General features: G+C 46.3%; 1 protein-coding gene across 1 annotated transcript in view; it reads left to right on the forward strand.

Annotated features, from left to right (window-relative positions):
* Positions 1-14,571, forward strand: part of ENPP3 (ectonucleotide pyrophosphatase/phosphodiesterase 3) — a 74,286-nt gene that overhangs the window by 57,918 nt on the left and 1,797 nt on the right. The window contains exons 21-24 of the mRNA XM_066611201.1: positions 9,246-9,384; positions 10,482-10,559; positions 12,260-12,392; positions 14,268-14,424. Of these exons, the coding sequence (XP_066467298.1) occupies positions 9,246-9,384; positions 10,482-10,559; positions 12,260-12,392; positions 14,268-14,424 (507 nt within the window). The remainder of the gene's footprint in view (positions 1-9,245; positions 9,385-10,481; positions 10,560-12,259; positions 12,393-14,267; positions 14,425-14,571) is intronic.

Below are 14,571 nucleotides of genomic sequence, written 5' to 3' on the forward strand. Positions count from 1 at the left end.
TTCCACCACCCCAGCCAAGTCACCCCTTCCATATTCACCTGTGGTGGCCCTGGTTCCTATTGGGGGCTCTGGAGTGTCAGCATACGCAACCAGAGCCACTACTGTGGCGTTGTCCAAAGAGGCCTCTGGAAGTTCCTGTGCCATAGTCAAAATTGAGCCTGTGAATGGCCGTGCAGTGGCCAATGGCATCGCTGCTGCCCTAGGCCTGCTGCTCTCCAAGGCTGCCAGCTTATCCAGAATCGCTTGCAGGATATCAGCCTGAGAGGTGCATGCAAGCTTCTCAGGTGGGGCAGTGCCCCCCATGCAGGGAGCACCTGTCATAAGAACATAAGAACAGCCCCACTGGATCAGGCCATAGGCCCATCTAGTCCAGCTTCCTGTATCTCACAGCGGCCCACCAAATGCCCCAGGGAGCACACCAGATAACAAGAGACCTCATCCTGGTGCTCTCCCCTACATCTGGCATTATGACATAGCCCATTTCTAAAATCAGGAGGTTGCGCATACACATCATGGCTTGTACCCCATAATGGATTTTTCCTCCAGAAACTCGTCCAATCCCCTTTTAAAGGCGTCTAGGCTAGACGCCAGCACCACATCCTGTGGCAAGGAGTTCCACAGACTGACCACGCGCTGAGTAAAGAAATATTTTCTTTTGTCTGTCCTAACCCGCCCAACACTCAATTTTAGTGGATGTCCCCTGGTTCTGGTATTATGTGAGAGTGTAAAGAGCATCTCCCTATCCACTCTGTCCATCCCCTGCATAATTTTGTATGTCTCAATCATGTCCCCCCTCAAGCGTCTCTTTTCTAGGCTGAAGAGGCCCAAACGCTGTAGCCTTTCCTCATAAGGAAGGTGCCCCAGCCCCGTAATCATCTTAGTCGCTCTCTTTTGCACCTTTTCCATTTCCACTATGTCTTTTTTGAGATGCGGCGACCAGAACTGGACACAATACTCCAGGTGTGGCCTTACCATCGATTTGTACAACGGCATTATAATACTAAGCGTTTTGTTCTCAATACCCTTCCTAATGATCCCAAGCATAGAATTGGCCTTCTTCACTGCCACCGCACATTGGGTCGACACTTTCATCGACCTGTCCACCACCACCCCAAGATCTCTCTCCTGATCTGTCACAGACAGCTCAGAACCCATCAGCCTATATCTAAAGTTTTGATTTTTTGCCCCAATGTGCATGACTTTACACTTACTGACATTGAAGCGCATCTGCCATTTTGCCAGTCTGGAGAGATCCTTCTGGAGCTCCTCACAATCACTTCTGGTCTTTACCACTCGGAAAAGTTTGGTGTCGTCTGCAAACTTAGCCACTTCACTGCTCAACCCTGTCTCCAGGTCATTTATGAAGAGGTTGAAAAGCACCGGTCCCAGGACAGATCCTTGGGGCACACCGCTTTTCACCTCTCTCCATTGTGAAAATTGCCCATTGACACCCACTCTCTGCTTCCTGGCCTCCAACCAGTTCTCAATCCACGAGAGGACCTGTCCTCTAATTCCCTGACTGTGGAGTTTTTTCAGTAGCCTTTGGTGAGGGACCGTGTCAAACGCCTTCTGAAAGTCCAGATATATAATGTCCACGGGTTCTCCCGCATCCACATGCCTGTTGACCTTTTCAAAGAATTCTATAAGGTTTGTGAGGCAAGACTTACCCTTACAGAAGTCATGCTGACTCTCCCTCAGCAAGGCCTGTTCGTCTATGTGTTTTGAGATCCTATCTTTGATGAGGCATTCCACCATCTTACCCGGTATGGATGTTAGGCTGACCGGCCTATAGTTTCCCGGGTCCCCCCTCTTTCCCTTTTTAAAAATAGGCGTGACATTTGCTATCCTCCAATCTTCTGGCACTGTGGCCGTTTTGAGGGACAAGTTGCATACCTTAGTCAAGAGATCTGCAACTTCATTCTTCAATTCCTTAATAACCCTTGGGTGGATGCCATCGGGGCCCGGTGACTTATTGATCTTTAATTTATCAATGAGGTCTGAAACATCTTCTCTTTTCACCTCTATCTGACTTAACTCCTCGGTTAGGAGGGGCTGTTCGGGCAGCAGTATCTGCCCGAGGTCTTCTGCCGTGAAGACAGATGCAAAGAACTCATTTAATTTCTCTGCCATCTCTAAGTCTCCTTTTATCTCCCCTTTCCCTCCCTCACCATCCAGAGGGCCAACCGCTTCTCTGGCGGGTTTCCTGCTTCTAACATATTTGAAGAAGCTTTTATTATTCCCCTTAATGTTGCTGGCCATGCGTTCCTCATAGTCTCGCCTGCCCTCCCCTATCACCTTCTTACATTTCTTTTGCCACAGTTTATGTTCCTTTTTATTCTCTTCATTAGGGCAAGACTTCCATTTACGGAAGGAAGCTTCCTTGCCCTTCACAGCCTCTCTAACTTGGCTGGTTAGCCATGCGGGCACTCTCCTGGATTTAGTGGAACCCTTCTTTCTTTGTGGTATACACCTCTGCTGGGCCTCTATTACTGTTGTTTTAAGCAGCCTCCATGCACTCTGGAGAGACTGGACTCTTTTTACCCTCCCTTTCAACCTCCTTCTAACCAGCCTCCTCATTTGAGGGAAGTCCGCCCGTCGGAATTCAAGGGTTTTTGTTAGAGATTTGCCTGGTATTCTTCCCCCAACGTGCACGTCAAAACGGATCGCAGCATGATCACTGTTCCCCAATGGCTCAGTAACGTTTACATCTCTAACCAGGTCCTGCGTACCGCACAAAATTAAATCCAGAGTCACCTGTCCTCTGGTGGGCTCCGTGACTAGCTGATCTAAGCCACAGTCATTTAGCACGTCAAGAAATCCGGTTTCCTTATCGTGACCAGAACACAAATTGACCCAGTCAATATGAGGATAATTGAAGTCCCCCATGATTACAACCCTGTCCTTCCTTGTTTCCTCATTTCAAGGTCCCCATCAGATTTCTGGTCTGGAGGACGATAGCACGCCCCCAGTATTACATTGCTGCACAAGCCTGGTAATTTAACCCACAGAGATTCTACGGTGGAGTCAGACCCACCTTCAATCTCTACTTTGCTGGATTCTATCCCTTCCTTAACATAAAGGGCCACCCCACCTCCAACACGCCCCTGCCTGTCCCTCCTGTAGAGTTTATAGCCCGGGATTGCGGTATCCCACTGATTCTCCGCATTCCACCAGGTTTCCGTTATGCCCACTATGTCAATATTTTCCCTTGTCACCAGACATTCCAGTTCTCCCACCTTTGCTCATAGACTTCGGGCATTCGCATAAAAGCATTTATACACGGAATGCCCCAGGATGGGCTGCTTATTCGCTCCTTTGTCCCCGCATCCTCTCATTGTGCCAAACCGTCTATCACATCCCATCACCCTACCTTTCCCAATTTCTTCTCCTACCCTGCCTTTGTCTTGTTGTTCTCTAACCTCCCCATCCTCATCCACCCATAGGGATGAGGAGTCCCGAACCGGATGCCCCTCGGCTCCTGTCGGCCTTCCCCCAGGGATCAGTTTAAAAGCTGCTCTGCCACCTTTTTAATGTTATGCGCCAGCATTCTGGTTCCATTCTGGTTCAAATGGAGCCCGTCCCTCTTGTACAGGCCCCGCTTGTCCCAAAACGTTCCCCAGTGCCTAACGAATCTAAACCCCTCCTCCCTACACCACCCTCTCATCCACGCATTGAGACCCCTGATCTCTGCCTGCCTAGCTGGCCCTGCGCATGGAACAGGTAGCACTTCAGAGAACACTACCTTTGAGGTCCTGGCTTTCAGCTTCCTGCCTAAAAGCCTAAATTTGGCCTCCAGGACCTCCCAGCTACACTTGCCCACATCGTTGGTGCCGACATGCACCATAGCCGCTACCTCTCCCCCAGCACTGTCTACTAGCCTGTCTAGACGAGAAGTGATGTCCGCAACCTTCGCACCAGGCAGGCAAGTCACCATGCGGTCCTCACATCCGTCGCAAACCCCCCTCTCTATGTTTCTAATAATCGAATCCCCCACTACAAGAAGCCCCCGACCCCCCTCCCACCGAGGAGTATCCCGAGTGCGCTCGGATACGGGCCCATCCCCTGGAGAAGGGATCCCCCCTAGGGGATTGTTTCCCTCCTCTCCAGGATGACGCCCTCCAGTCCCGAGACTTCCCACCCGGGCAGCCGAGGAGCTGCACGCCTGAGGTTGGGACGAAAGCAGCCTCCCCCCCTGCAAGGCAGAGACCCGTGCAGATATGCTGCCAGCACTGCTGGGGGGATCACCAGCCCCGCTGTGGGAGCCTCCACACTCTCCACTGGCACTGCGGCAGTAGGAGCCTTGCGGCCAGCTCTGCGCTGAGACCTACGCATGGTGACAAGGAGAGACTGAAGCAAAAGAAACAAGGTGCTAACCTGGAAGGAAAGTAAAGAAGACAACCAGTTAGCGCCATGGTACCCGCCCTTGAGGAACACTCCACTGGATCATGAATCACCCACCGACCCAGCAAGGCAGCCTGGTTACCAGTGCCCCAGGGGCCCTGTCACGGAACCCCGCCCCCGCAAGGGGGGGAGAGCGCCAGCATGGGGGGGAGGGCTGTGGGGAAACCCCCAAGGCCAGAGAAAACCCCTGCACCTCTTCACCCAGCAGGGGCAAGGAAAGCTGACACATATTACACTTTATTGTTTCCGCTGTAGTCATAATAACATCTCCCGGCTCTTGGAACAATTAATTTCATAAATCGGTTTTGAGTTAAAGAAGTCCACCCTTTGAACCTGAAGGGGGTTGCGTTTCCTTTTCTGGTTAAGCACCCCTAACTTTTAATAGAATACAGATATTCCAGTGCGGCTTGTTTCACTGAATTCTGGATTAATTGCCTTTCCAAAGATATCTAACATGATGGTATTAGCATACATAGGAAGATTTCCACAATTACGGCCACTAGTGTCAAACTCAGCTTGTCAAACTCCCCCCCAGCTATGCCACTGCACCACCCGGGAAGTCCTGCCGCCCCCACCTGGGGAGGGGGTGGTGATGAAAGCTTCACCCCCCTTGAAAAGTGTCACCCCCAAGGTGTCCAGGAAAAAATGGTGCTTAAGGGGGACGGTGCGGGGGGGAAGAGAAAACGGCGCCCCCAAGTCACCCAGCAAGGGGAGGTGCGGGGAGAAGCCCCGCAGCCCCCCACCCAGAAAAGTGGCGCCCCCCAAGCCACCCAGTGAGGGGGGGCGGGGAAAAGCGGTGCCCCCGGCACCCGGGAAGCCCTGCGGCCCCCGTTCTAGCAAGCTGCCTGTGGGCGGCACGAACGCCCTTGCAGAGGGCCAAGGCTGGCTCCAGGGTATTGCTCCTGGCATGCAGGCGCGAAGGCTAGAGCTAGGGGGAGCCCTCCCTAGCATGATGGCCGCAACCGGCCAAGCAAAATGGCGGCTGCGCCTCAACCCCTCCCAAGATGGCGCCCACTTGTCACACAGGCGCAGAGCACAGAGCTGTGGGGAAAGCCTGCCCCAATATGGTGGCCGTGACCAGCTGAACAAAATGGCGGCCGTGTCCCAGCCCCTCCCAAAATGGCGCCCACCTGTCACACAGGTGCAGAGGGCAGAGCTGTGGGGAAGCCCTTCCCAAGATGGCGGGCGCAACCAGTCACCCCCAACATGGCGCCCGCTGAGCATGCGCAGAAGAGCTGGGGAGGGTTACATCCATGATGTGGGTGCAGCCTATTTATACACTGATTTTTCATACACGAATTTGACTCAACACGAATGGCCACTGCAAATGAGAAGGAATGTGCTGATCCCTGGAGAAGGGGAAAAATGCATCGTTTTAAAATCAGTTTAAAAAACTGAACAGTCCTTTAACAATAGCCTCCATAATGAGAGGGGGGGGGGAGCTGGCTGACAATCCATCAATCCTTTTTTCCCCAGCGGACCCCTGCCATCCATGTGAGTACTTGGAATGGAACTCACGCAAATAATGAGGCTCAAACTGTATTCATAAACTGGCACTGAGTCTGGCATAAAATGCCATTCATTATGTAAGCATAGGAAATTAGACACATTGAAGCATATTATAAACAGAGTAAAAAGACTTTCAGATTTTAGTTCAAGTTTTGGACATAATACAGTTAACATCTCTGGTTCATTGAGTTTAAGGGATCTTACTTTTTTAATGACTTATTTATCCATATTATTTTCTTCAAAAACAAAATCTGGAAATGGCTGAGAGATGACTTGGCAAACCAAAGCAATGGCTTCCAAATGCTATAGTTAAAAAGTCCCACAAAATGCAAATAAATTATGCCTCTTGACACATTGATTACTAACTGGCTAAGTTCTTGTTACCAAAGTCATGACTGTACTTTTCCTTTGAGTTGGACATACTGTGCTGAGTTGGACATACTGTGCTGATCTGCCACTGCTCCGCTGGCCCGCCTCCCATCCCTGGCTGCTGTCTGTGGAAGGCAGGGCAATGCAAAGTGCAATGACAACAAGCAGCACATTACGTTTCCCAGTGCTGTGAGAAAAAGATGGGAAGAGACATGGAATGCCCAGCCTGCAAGTCTATATATCTAGCACTGTCTAGTTAAACCTTGACATGCCTCCCTGAAAAACAACTTATGGTGCAAGTTTGTCAGGGCAGCAGGGGAGGATAGCCCTTGCTTTCCTGATAGCAAAGTGGCACGGGAGCGTAGGAAGACAGCACAAGAAGCAGGCGATTCCAAACAGAGCCAGAAAAGCAGACACAGCCTTGTTTGTTGCAGAAGCAGGTATTGGTAAAAGGAGCAGGCAGAAAAGTAGTCAGTCAAACAGTCCAGAAGTCAGCGATACAGAGAGGCACAGTCACAGTAAGCACAGTCCAAGTCAGAACACAAGCCGGCATGCAGAAACTCCACCACAGCAACCCACACCTTGGTGTCTGTGCTTGCCCCATATATACTGGGGCCAGCCAATCAGAGTAGGGTGACCTCACAGTCACAAGACAGTCTTGTGACCCACCCTGATTGGCTGTCCAGTGGTGCACTGCACCACTCACCATAGCCTATGTGACTCTGCACACATCTCTCCCCGAGTCACGTGACTCCCACCTGTAACAGGTGCAGCTGATTGCTAATCAGCATACAGTGCTGCTGTTCCTTTAAGTACATTTTATACCACGTCTGGACATCAAGGCCCCTCCTGCCACATCCTGGCTTATAACAATTCAGGGCCTGGGGTGCCAAAGGCCTGACAAAGTTGAAGAAAGAATGATCAAAAAATTCATGGCATTGCTGGAAACCTCTTCTTTTGGCACTCATTTTATGCCAGCCTATTGAGCAAGGACCCAACCTACAAAGTGTGGCTTCTATATAGTCTCCATTAATTTCATCTGATGCTTTTCATTGGCATTCAAAACATGCACAGCAGTGCTCCTCAGCAGTACTGAGGAGCTTGCTGTGATTGATGCATCCAGATATTCAGAAGAATTTAACATAGGATAAGGTAACTTTTACATACAGTGTAAAAAAAAGAAACAATTGGAAAATATGCATTGCGACCAAATGGCAGGTATAAAGATTTTTGAATGTCTTGGAGAAAGTAAAATAACCTCATGACAAAAAAATTAGTATAAAATCGAAAAATAAAACTGAATGTACAAAATGATGTCCGTGCTGAAAGGTGCAAGGCTAGCAGTGAGAAATGGGAGCATCTGAATACAACCACTGATAACGAAGGCTCTGAACCAGATTATTAGAAATTGTACTGTGGCATAATTGCATTGTCATTGATGGAAATGTACTTATTTGCTCTGATCTCATAACTTGAGTTCACTTCTGGCTGTGTATAGTTAGGGAGGGTGCTGTACGCACTGTTTGGAAGACAATGTTGTTGAGTAGCAGCCAAGTTGGAGGGAGAGAGAAGATGGGCTGTTGCCATATCAGGCTACACACTGCTAAGCCCCATATCTGAAGTTACTAACACTGCCCAGATTGGGTCACTTATGTCATCAACCCACATCAGACTCTGTTAGCCACTCTCCCAATCTGCCCCTCACTCTCACACTCACTCCACTTTCAGGTCTGCCCCTGCCTTCACTACTGTGAAATGATACCCTCCATAACAACAGGGCCCACCCACCCCACTCTGCAACTCAGTAGTGGTGGGTGTGTTGTACTTTTATCACCTGCATGCCCCACTGCTTTTTATGCATATGCTTTTATTCATCCTCATGGAAAGAATGCACTGATTTATTTCTACAATGGCAATGTTCAGACAACTGAACAATTCACAGTTTGTTTGGTTATGAAAGAGATCTTAAACATTTTTGAGGCTGTGCACTGCCTCCTTCCCCATCTTCTTACCTCTTCTCTTTGTGCATTGGGGAAACCGTGGTTTATTCAACCACAACTCTGCAGCTTAGCAAGAGCTGGAGCTCTTATTTACCACAATTAGACCAAGAATGTGAAACCAAGATTCAACAGTGGCTTCAGATTATGGTTTGTAAACCACAGTTAAACAGCAACTCTGGCAGCAATTTTCAACCAGCGTGCTGCAACATATTGTGTGCAAATGGCCCACAAGTGAGTCGTGGGAGTTTGGGAGACGATTATTTACTAGTAGCACCACTCAGGGATGTGAGCTCCCCACCAGTAGCATGATGTGCTTTGTCAATTGTCAATAAATTGATGGTGTGCCTAGACAATTTCAGTGCCTTTTCAGTGTGTCATGAGATGAAAAAGTTTGAAAATCGCTGAACTCAAGCATCAAATAAACCACCAAAAAATTGTGGTTTAATAAGCCACATTTGTGACATCAAAATGTTACTTGGAGCTCCAAAGCTGGAGGAGATTGGGGAAGAAGGAATGCATGGGCTTTAAAAACCATATTCTCAACGAAACAATTGGTTTGGTTGTCTGACTTGGACCATTAAGCAAACTCTGTGAAGCCCAAGTGTGAGTAACATATCTTAATTTGCCTGTTACAGTCAAGGGGGAGATGTATTGCTTATTTGAACCAAACTGCAACTCCTACAACTTTACCTTGGGCCCAGATGCCTGCCTGCTTCTTCTTCTTCCCCCATCCCTTTACCCATGCATTATCAAAATGCTGAAAACCTAAGAATAAACAGTCTGGAGAAGAAAAATACCCACATCAGTTTCTATTTTTAACACTGTCATGATTCACTATGAAAATAGGAAAAGGAAGAATCAATGAAAGCTATGCTAGGAAGTCACAAAACTTTAGGTTAGCCACGACCGTGGGTGTAATACGCTCTCTTTCGTTCTTTCTTTTTTTTTAAACTTCTTTCCTTCCAGATGGACGATGCCCCTCCTCTTCCTCCCACTGCTCCAGACTGTCTGTGGCCTGATGTCAGAATCCCTGTAACTCAGAGCCAAAACTGCTCCAACTACCAGCCAGACCTGAACATCACCCACGGTTTCCTCTATCCTCCCAGTTAGTAGAAGTCTTTATATAGAAGTAGCCTTAACATTTTAATCAGCTGGATGTGGTTGAGTGTTTAAACATATACACAACACTGTAACGATCTACTTGGGATAAGTGTGGCATTCAGGAGGCAATTTCATAGTGCTTCTGAAAAACTTGACTGAGAGAAGAGTAGCTTTGCTGTATAAGTCTGGGAGCACCTCGACACAGGGTGTCTCTTCCTCTTACCCCATATCCAGGTGTTTTTTGTTTTTGTTTTTGTTTTTTGTTTTTTTTTTGCTTAGCAGTTTTAGATGTTAATTAAGTATGGAAGGAAACTTTTAAAGAAGAAAAGCATGAAACCCATATTAAGATGATTTTTGCCTTGTACTGTGTCCAACATGAAAATCTGATCTATGATGGGTGTGAGTCATCCAGTGATGTCACTACAGGGGTGTGGCTGGTGCTGGCTGTACCAGGTTGGTGGGGGTGGCACCACAGCGATCTTCAGCCCTCTCTGGGCCCAGCTGCCTCGCACTCTCATTGAAGATCACGTTTTATCCATTTGCCAACAAGAATATGAAGTGACTGTGCCCAGAGAGGGCTGAAGATCTCCAAACAGAGCTGCTCTAGAGGTGGGACTATCACATTAAAAGCAATGTGATACGGCGGAAGGTCGGGGTGACATAATCATTACATCATTATTTTACCCTTGAACTTTCGGAATGCCAAGCTCCACAAGGCAACCGCCACACCAGGTGGTTGGAACACCTCCTTCACACTTGGAACACCTCTGGAATCATCACTTGATATTTTCTTACAAGTAATAAATTTGGCATGTGGGGATGTATCCTCTTGCTCCATTGATTGTGTCTTCAATGAGAAACGTAACATGCTAGATATGACTTTAATGTAGTCTGTTCTTGATATCTGTCCCTCCCTCTCTTCAGCATTTGATCTTTATCAAATGTTTCTGTGAGACACCTCAATTTTCATCAAAATAAAGTGATATTTCAGTGAATACATCGTTCACTATTTTCAACAAAACTCTGTTCAGATGAATTAATATGTACCTTTGAATTGTTTTTCATGATTGACATGCCATTAATACATGCCATTTTTCATAGACTTGAATTCACCTGCTCTTGAACAACATGATGCTTTACTTACCAGCAACATTGTTCCTATGTACAAAGAATTCAAAAGTAAGTTCTTATAAATCAATTTACACTTTTGATACTGTATTTTTTTGCTAAATAATATATGCTTTTATGTTTTGCATATATAAGCACCAGTTTGGCATTCCCGTTGCTTGGTTACACTGGTTACGTTGTGTGTGACCAGGACATAGAGATACTATATGATTTCCTTTAATTGCTCCCTGGGCTGGTCTCTCTTTGTGGGAAGAAGCACTTTCAGGAAGCTACTTGGTGCTATGGTGACTTAATCTGAGGGAGAAGACAGTCTGAACTGTCAGTAGAGCCTCTGAGAAAAATGTTATCGGGGTACAAAGTTTCTTTTGGGTCCCTTCCCAAAGAGGGAGAGGTTGAAACAGAGTGCGGGTGGCAATGGGACATGGACAGAATAGGGGCAAAACAGGCAGGGGGAAAGTGGCAACAGCTAGAATAGTCTTTGGAGCCAGGTCTACCAGTCTTCTCAATGCAGAGTTCAGGTCTACCTGCCTGCCCAGTGTTGGCAGCTAGATACAGTAATACGGAAAACCAAACACACTCCTAAGTCTCTCTAAAATCTTTCATATAAAGAAAATCATTGCAGGAATTTAATAACATTGTATTTAGGCTCACACTAGAATGGAAAGTGTCCTGTGTACACCAAAACTGACGTCTGCAGTAGCTGCAGTCCCTCCACTGTGTCACTGAGCTCCTACACACTCCTTCATAGTTAGCAGATCCACAAGCCAAAGAGCTACTGTAGCAGGTCAGTTTCCTCCCAGATGTGACACTGATAAGGAATATATGCATTCCTGGGCCTGGTGTGTATGGCTCCTGGCAGTAGTCACCGCCATGTGCCCACGGTAATACCCCCAGCACCCCACATAGGCAGTTTGTCTAGGTGAGATTGGAAAATGGAAGATCCCAAGAAATTTCTGGCCCCCTCCTTTGGCTCCTGGGCTCCCTTTCTGACCCTGGGTCTGGATACAAATTACTCCCTTTACCTCCCCCCCCCCCCCGGCCCTGACTATAAGGGCAAAATTTAAGAGCCCCTTCCAGGGAGAATCTCCCCATTTAGCTAACTAGCATCACAGTGTCATTTTCCCCAAACGCTTTCCTTTGCAGGGGCAACCCCCTCCCAAAGGAAGTCAGCATCCAGCAGAAAGGCCCTATAAATCTGCACTTCAAAAATGCCTAGATATTTGGTCTTAGAATCCGCTTCTCTTGACATGCATAATGTGCCTTTTGGTGCTTTATCTCTGCCAACATTGCTACCTGATGGCTCTCTGTTGTTGAGGGCTCTCTGTTGTCCAACAGCTGGCTGTTGGAAGTGCCTATTCCCTCCCCCCCAAAGTATTTGTGGTGGTGGCTAGAGAGCACAGATGTTTACAAAGGTTAGGGAATACTAGGGGAACCTTGGAACGAGATCTAAATCTTTGACTTGCAGCCCTGCAAACTGGAGTGTGGAATGGTTAGGTTGGGATGTTCAGTGTTTCCATATCTAGATGAAGTTTTTCAGTTGGGTTCACAATAGTTATCAAACCCAGGATTTTTTACCTTCAGCTTAAAAAAATTAGCAGACATCAGGAGCCCTGAAATTGCAAATTTTGAGTCAAACGTGAATTTATGACTTAGTAATGTTCTCATCACCTGTCACTGTAGTTTGTTTACTTTAACAGAAAGTGGAACTAATTCTTGGAACTAATTCTGTCTCACTGTACTCTAAACCACAGGATTATGGGATTACTTCCATAATACACTACTTCCAAAATACGCTGTAGAGAGAAATGGACTGAATGTGATCAGTGGGCCTATTTTCGATTATAATTCTGATGGTCATTTTGATTCTCTTGATGATATTACACAGTAAGTAAGGAAAAAGAGGGCACTGGTATGTTAAAGGGCCATGTTAATCCTGGGCCACATTGAAGGATTTGCCAAACAACAGCCAGGTAAAAGGAGATTAGTGGCTCACTATGGAAGCTGTTTGGGGGCTTACAGGTTGTAATAATTGCTAACAGATTTAGAACTTATGGGGGGGAAAGGAGAATAACCTTTTTCTTAACATTCTCCACTTGGCTTTTAATTTCTGGTCCCAATCGAAATTGATCCTGGGGAATTCACCTATCTCTGATTCAGTTTTTGAGTGTCCAGTATTGTTGATGTCTCCAGAAGGCAGCTCAAGCAGGTAGACTGAGTGGAGGAAGTCTAAAGTAGGTGAAGTCAAAGGCAAGATGCTCAGGTAATAAGTTAGCCAGGAAATGAAGTTACACAATACAGAATGATCTGCTGCATATGGGTCAACTGATATCAGTAGCCCTATTTGCTACAGGCAAAGTTTGAGTAGAATAATTACATCTTTCTTTTCCTGTCACAGAGGAAATTGTTGTACTTATTATGGTTCCTTTACTTGAGCTGGTGTCACAGAAAATAGGACTCCCCAGATCCCACTCAAAGAACCAAGCCATTTGTCATTTGTCACATCCCACCATGTTTGGGCAGTGGCTTGCTGAATATACTCCTATGTTCAATGCCTATTGAAGTGAATGAAATGATTTATCTTTGCTTGAGTGGAGTTGAGTGAGAAGAAATGGTGTTCAAAAGTACTACCAACCCAATGTTAACTATGTAAAGATTGAGATAAAGGTTTGGGCAGTTTTTGCATGTTGATGACTGAGGCTTGTGGCATTGGTGTTACTGGAGATGCTGTCTTTTCGGCTAGACTTGATGCCACATTTGTCAAAGATGGTTTGGATGGGAGAAAAGAATGCCTGCCACAATGTAGGAGGAGGATGGATGAGATGACAGACTAGAGCTTCCTCCTGGTCAAAGAGCTTTAATATCCTGTTAGCCACACAATTCTGTTTACAAGCTTTCACAAACATGTCGAAACCTGTACAAACTTAGTCATCGTAAGATAACCCTACCCACTGATTGAATGGAGAGCTTGCTCAGGAAGCACTCTGTGAATTATGGCATTGGGAAGCACTTTGCATGAATGTCTGGACCACTGTTCCAACAAGCTGATGGAAGCTTCCTTCTAGAATATTCATTCTAGGGGGTTCTAAGCTTCCTTAGCTTAGAACTCTAGCTTAGCTTACCTTAGAATTCTAAGATTTCTTCTAGAATGTTTATTCTAGAATGTTCAGAATCTGGGGGTCTCTTTGAAAAATATTCATGTTGGATGAATGCAATTAACCATTTACCAGCTGATAAAGTACTGATGAGGACATACAAACATGTGATGATCTCATCCCCTGTTGCCTCCATGTGGGTGGAATACTGAGACAGAAGCCTCCCAAAATGATGGTAGGTTCACTGAGGTCACAACATTCAGGATGACAGTAATCTGTGTGATAACTATAATATTATGTGTGAGAATCACTTGTGCGAATTATTCTCCCACCTCTGCTTGTTCCCTAAAATAACACATCAACCATATCATTCTCAATTTTGGGTCTCAAAAGGAATGCTTGGCACACCATATCGGACTGCAGGATATCAGATCCATGTGTGTCACTTATAAGTTATATTATTAGAAAGTCAACAGACGTGTGAGTGCTGTTTCTGCTCATTAACACCAAGGGAGTGAATGCAGCCATTTGCGAAGTGAGGTGGGGAAAACGAATAAAACTTGAAACAGGTCCATGGGATGATTTTACCAAGTAGGATACACATTGTAAATGTGGTTTTCCATAGCTTAGATTTTGATTTCCCAGCTCAACTGATGTTCTTTTGTAGGCATGTAGGACACACACCGATTCCCATCCCAACCCATTACTTTGTCGTGTTGACTAGTTGCGAGAATCAAACCAGGACTCCACTAAACTGTCCAGACTCATTGAGTGTTCTACCTTTTATTCTTCCTCATCGTCCTGACAACACTGAGAGCTGTGCTGTGAGTATAGCATTGTACACTGTGGACAACCTTCATCTGCCCGAAAAATATAATTCCTTCAAATTGAATCATTAGGGAAATTTTAAATTCTTCTAAAAAATGTAACATGAGACCTAACATAATGAATCATTCCAGTTGGTTGTTTAG

Source organism: Tiliqua scincoides, chromosome 1, assembly GCF_035046505.1.
Source record: "Tiliqua scincoides isolate rTilSci1 chromosome 1, rTilSci1.hap2, whole genome shotgun sequence".
NCBI lineage: Eukaryota > Metazoa > Chordata > Lepidosauria > Squamata > Scincidae > Tiliqua > Tiliqua scincoides.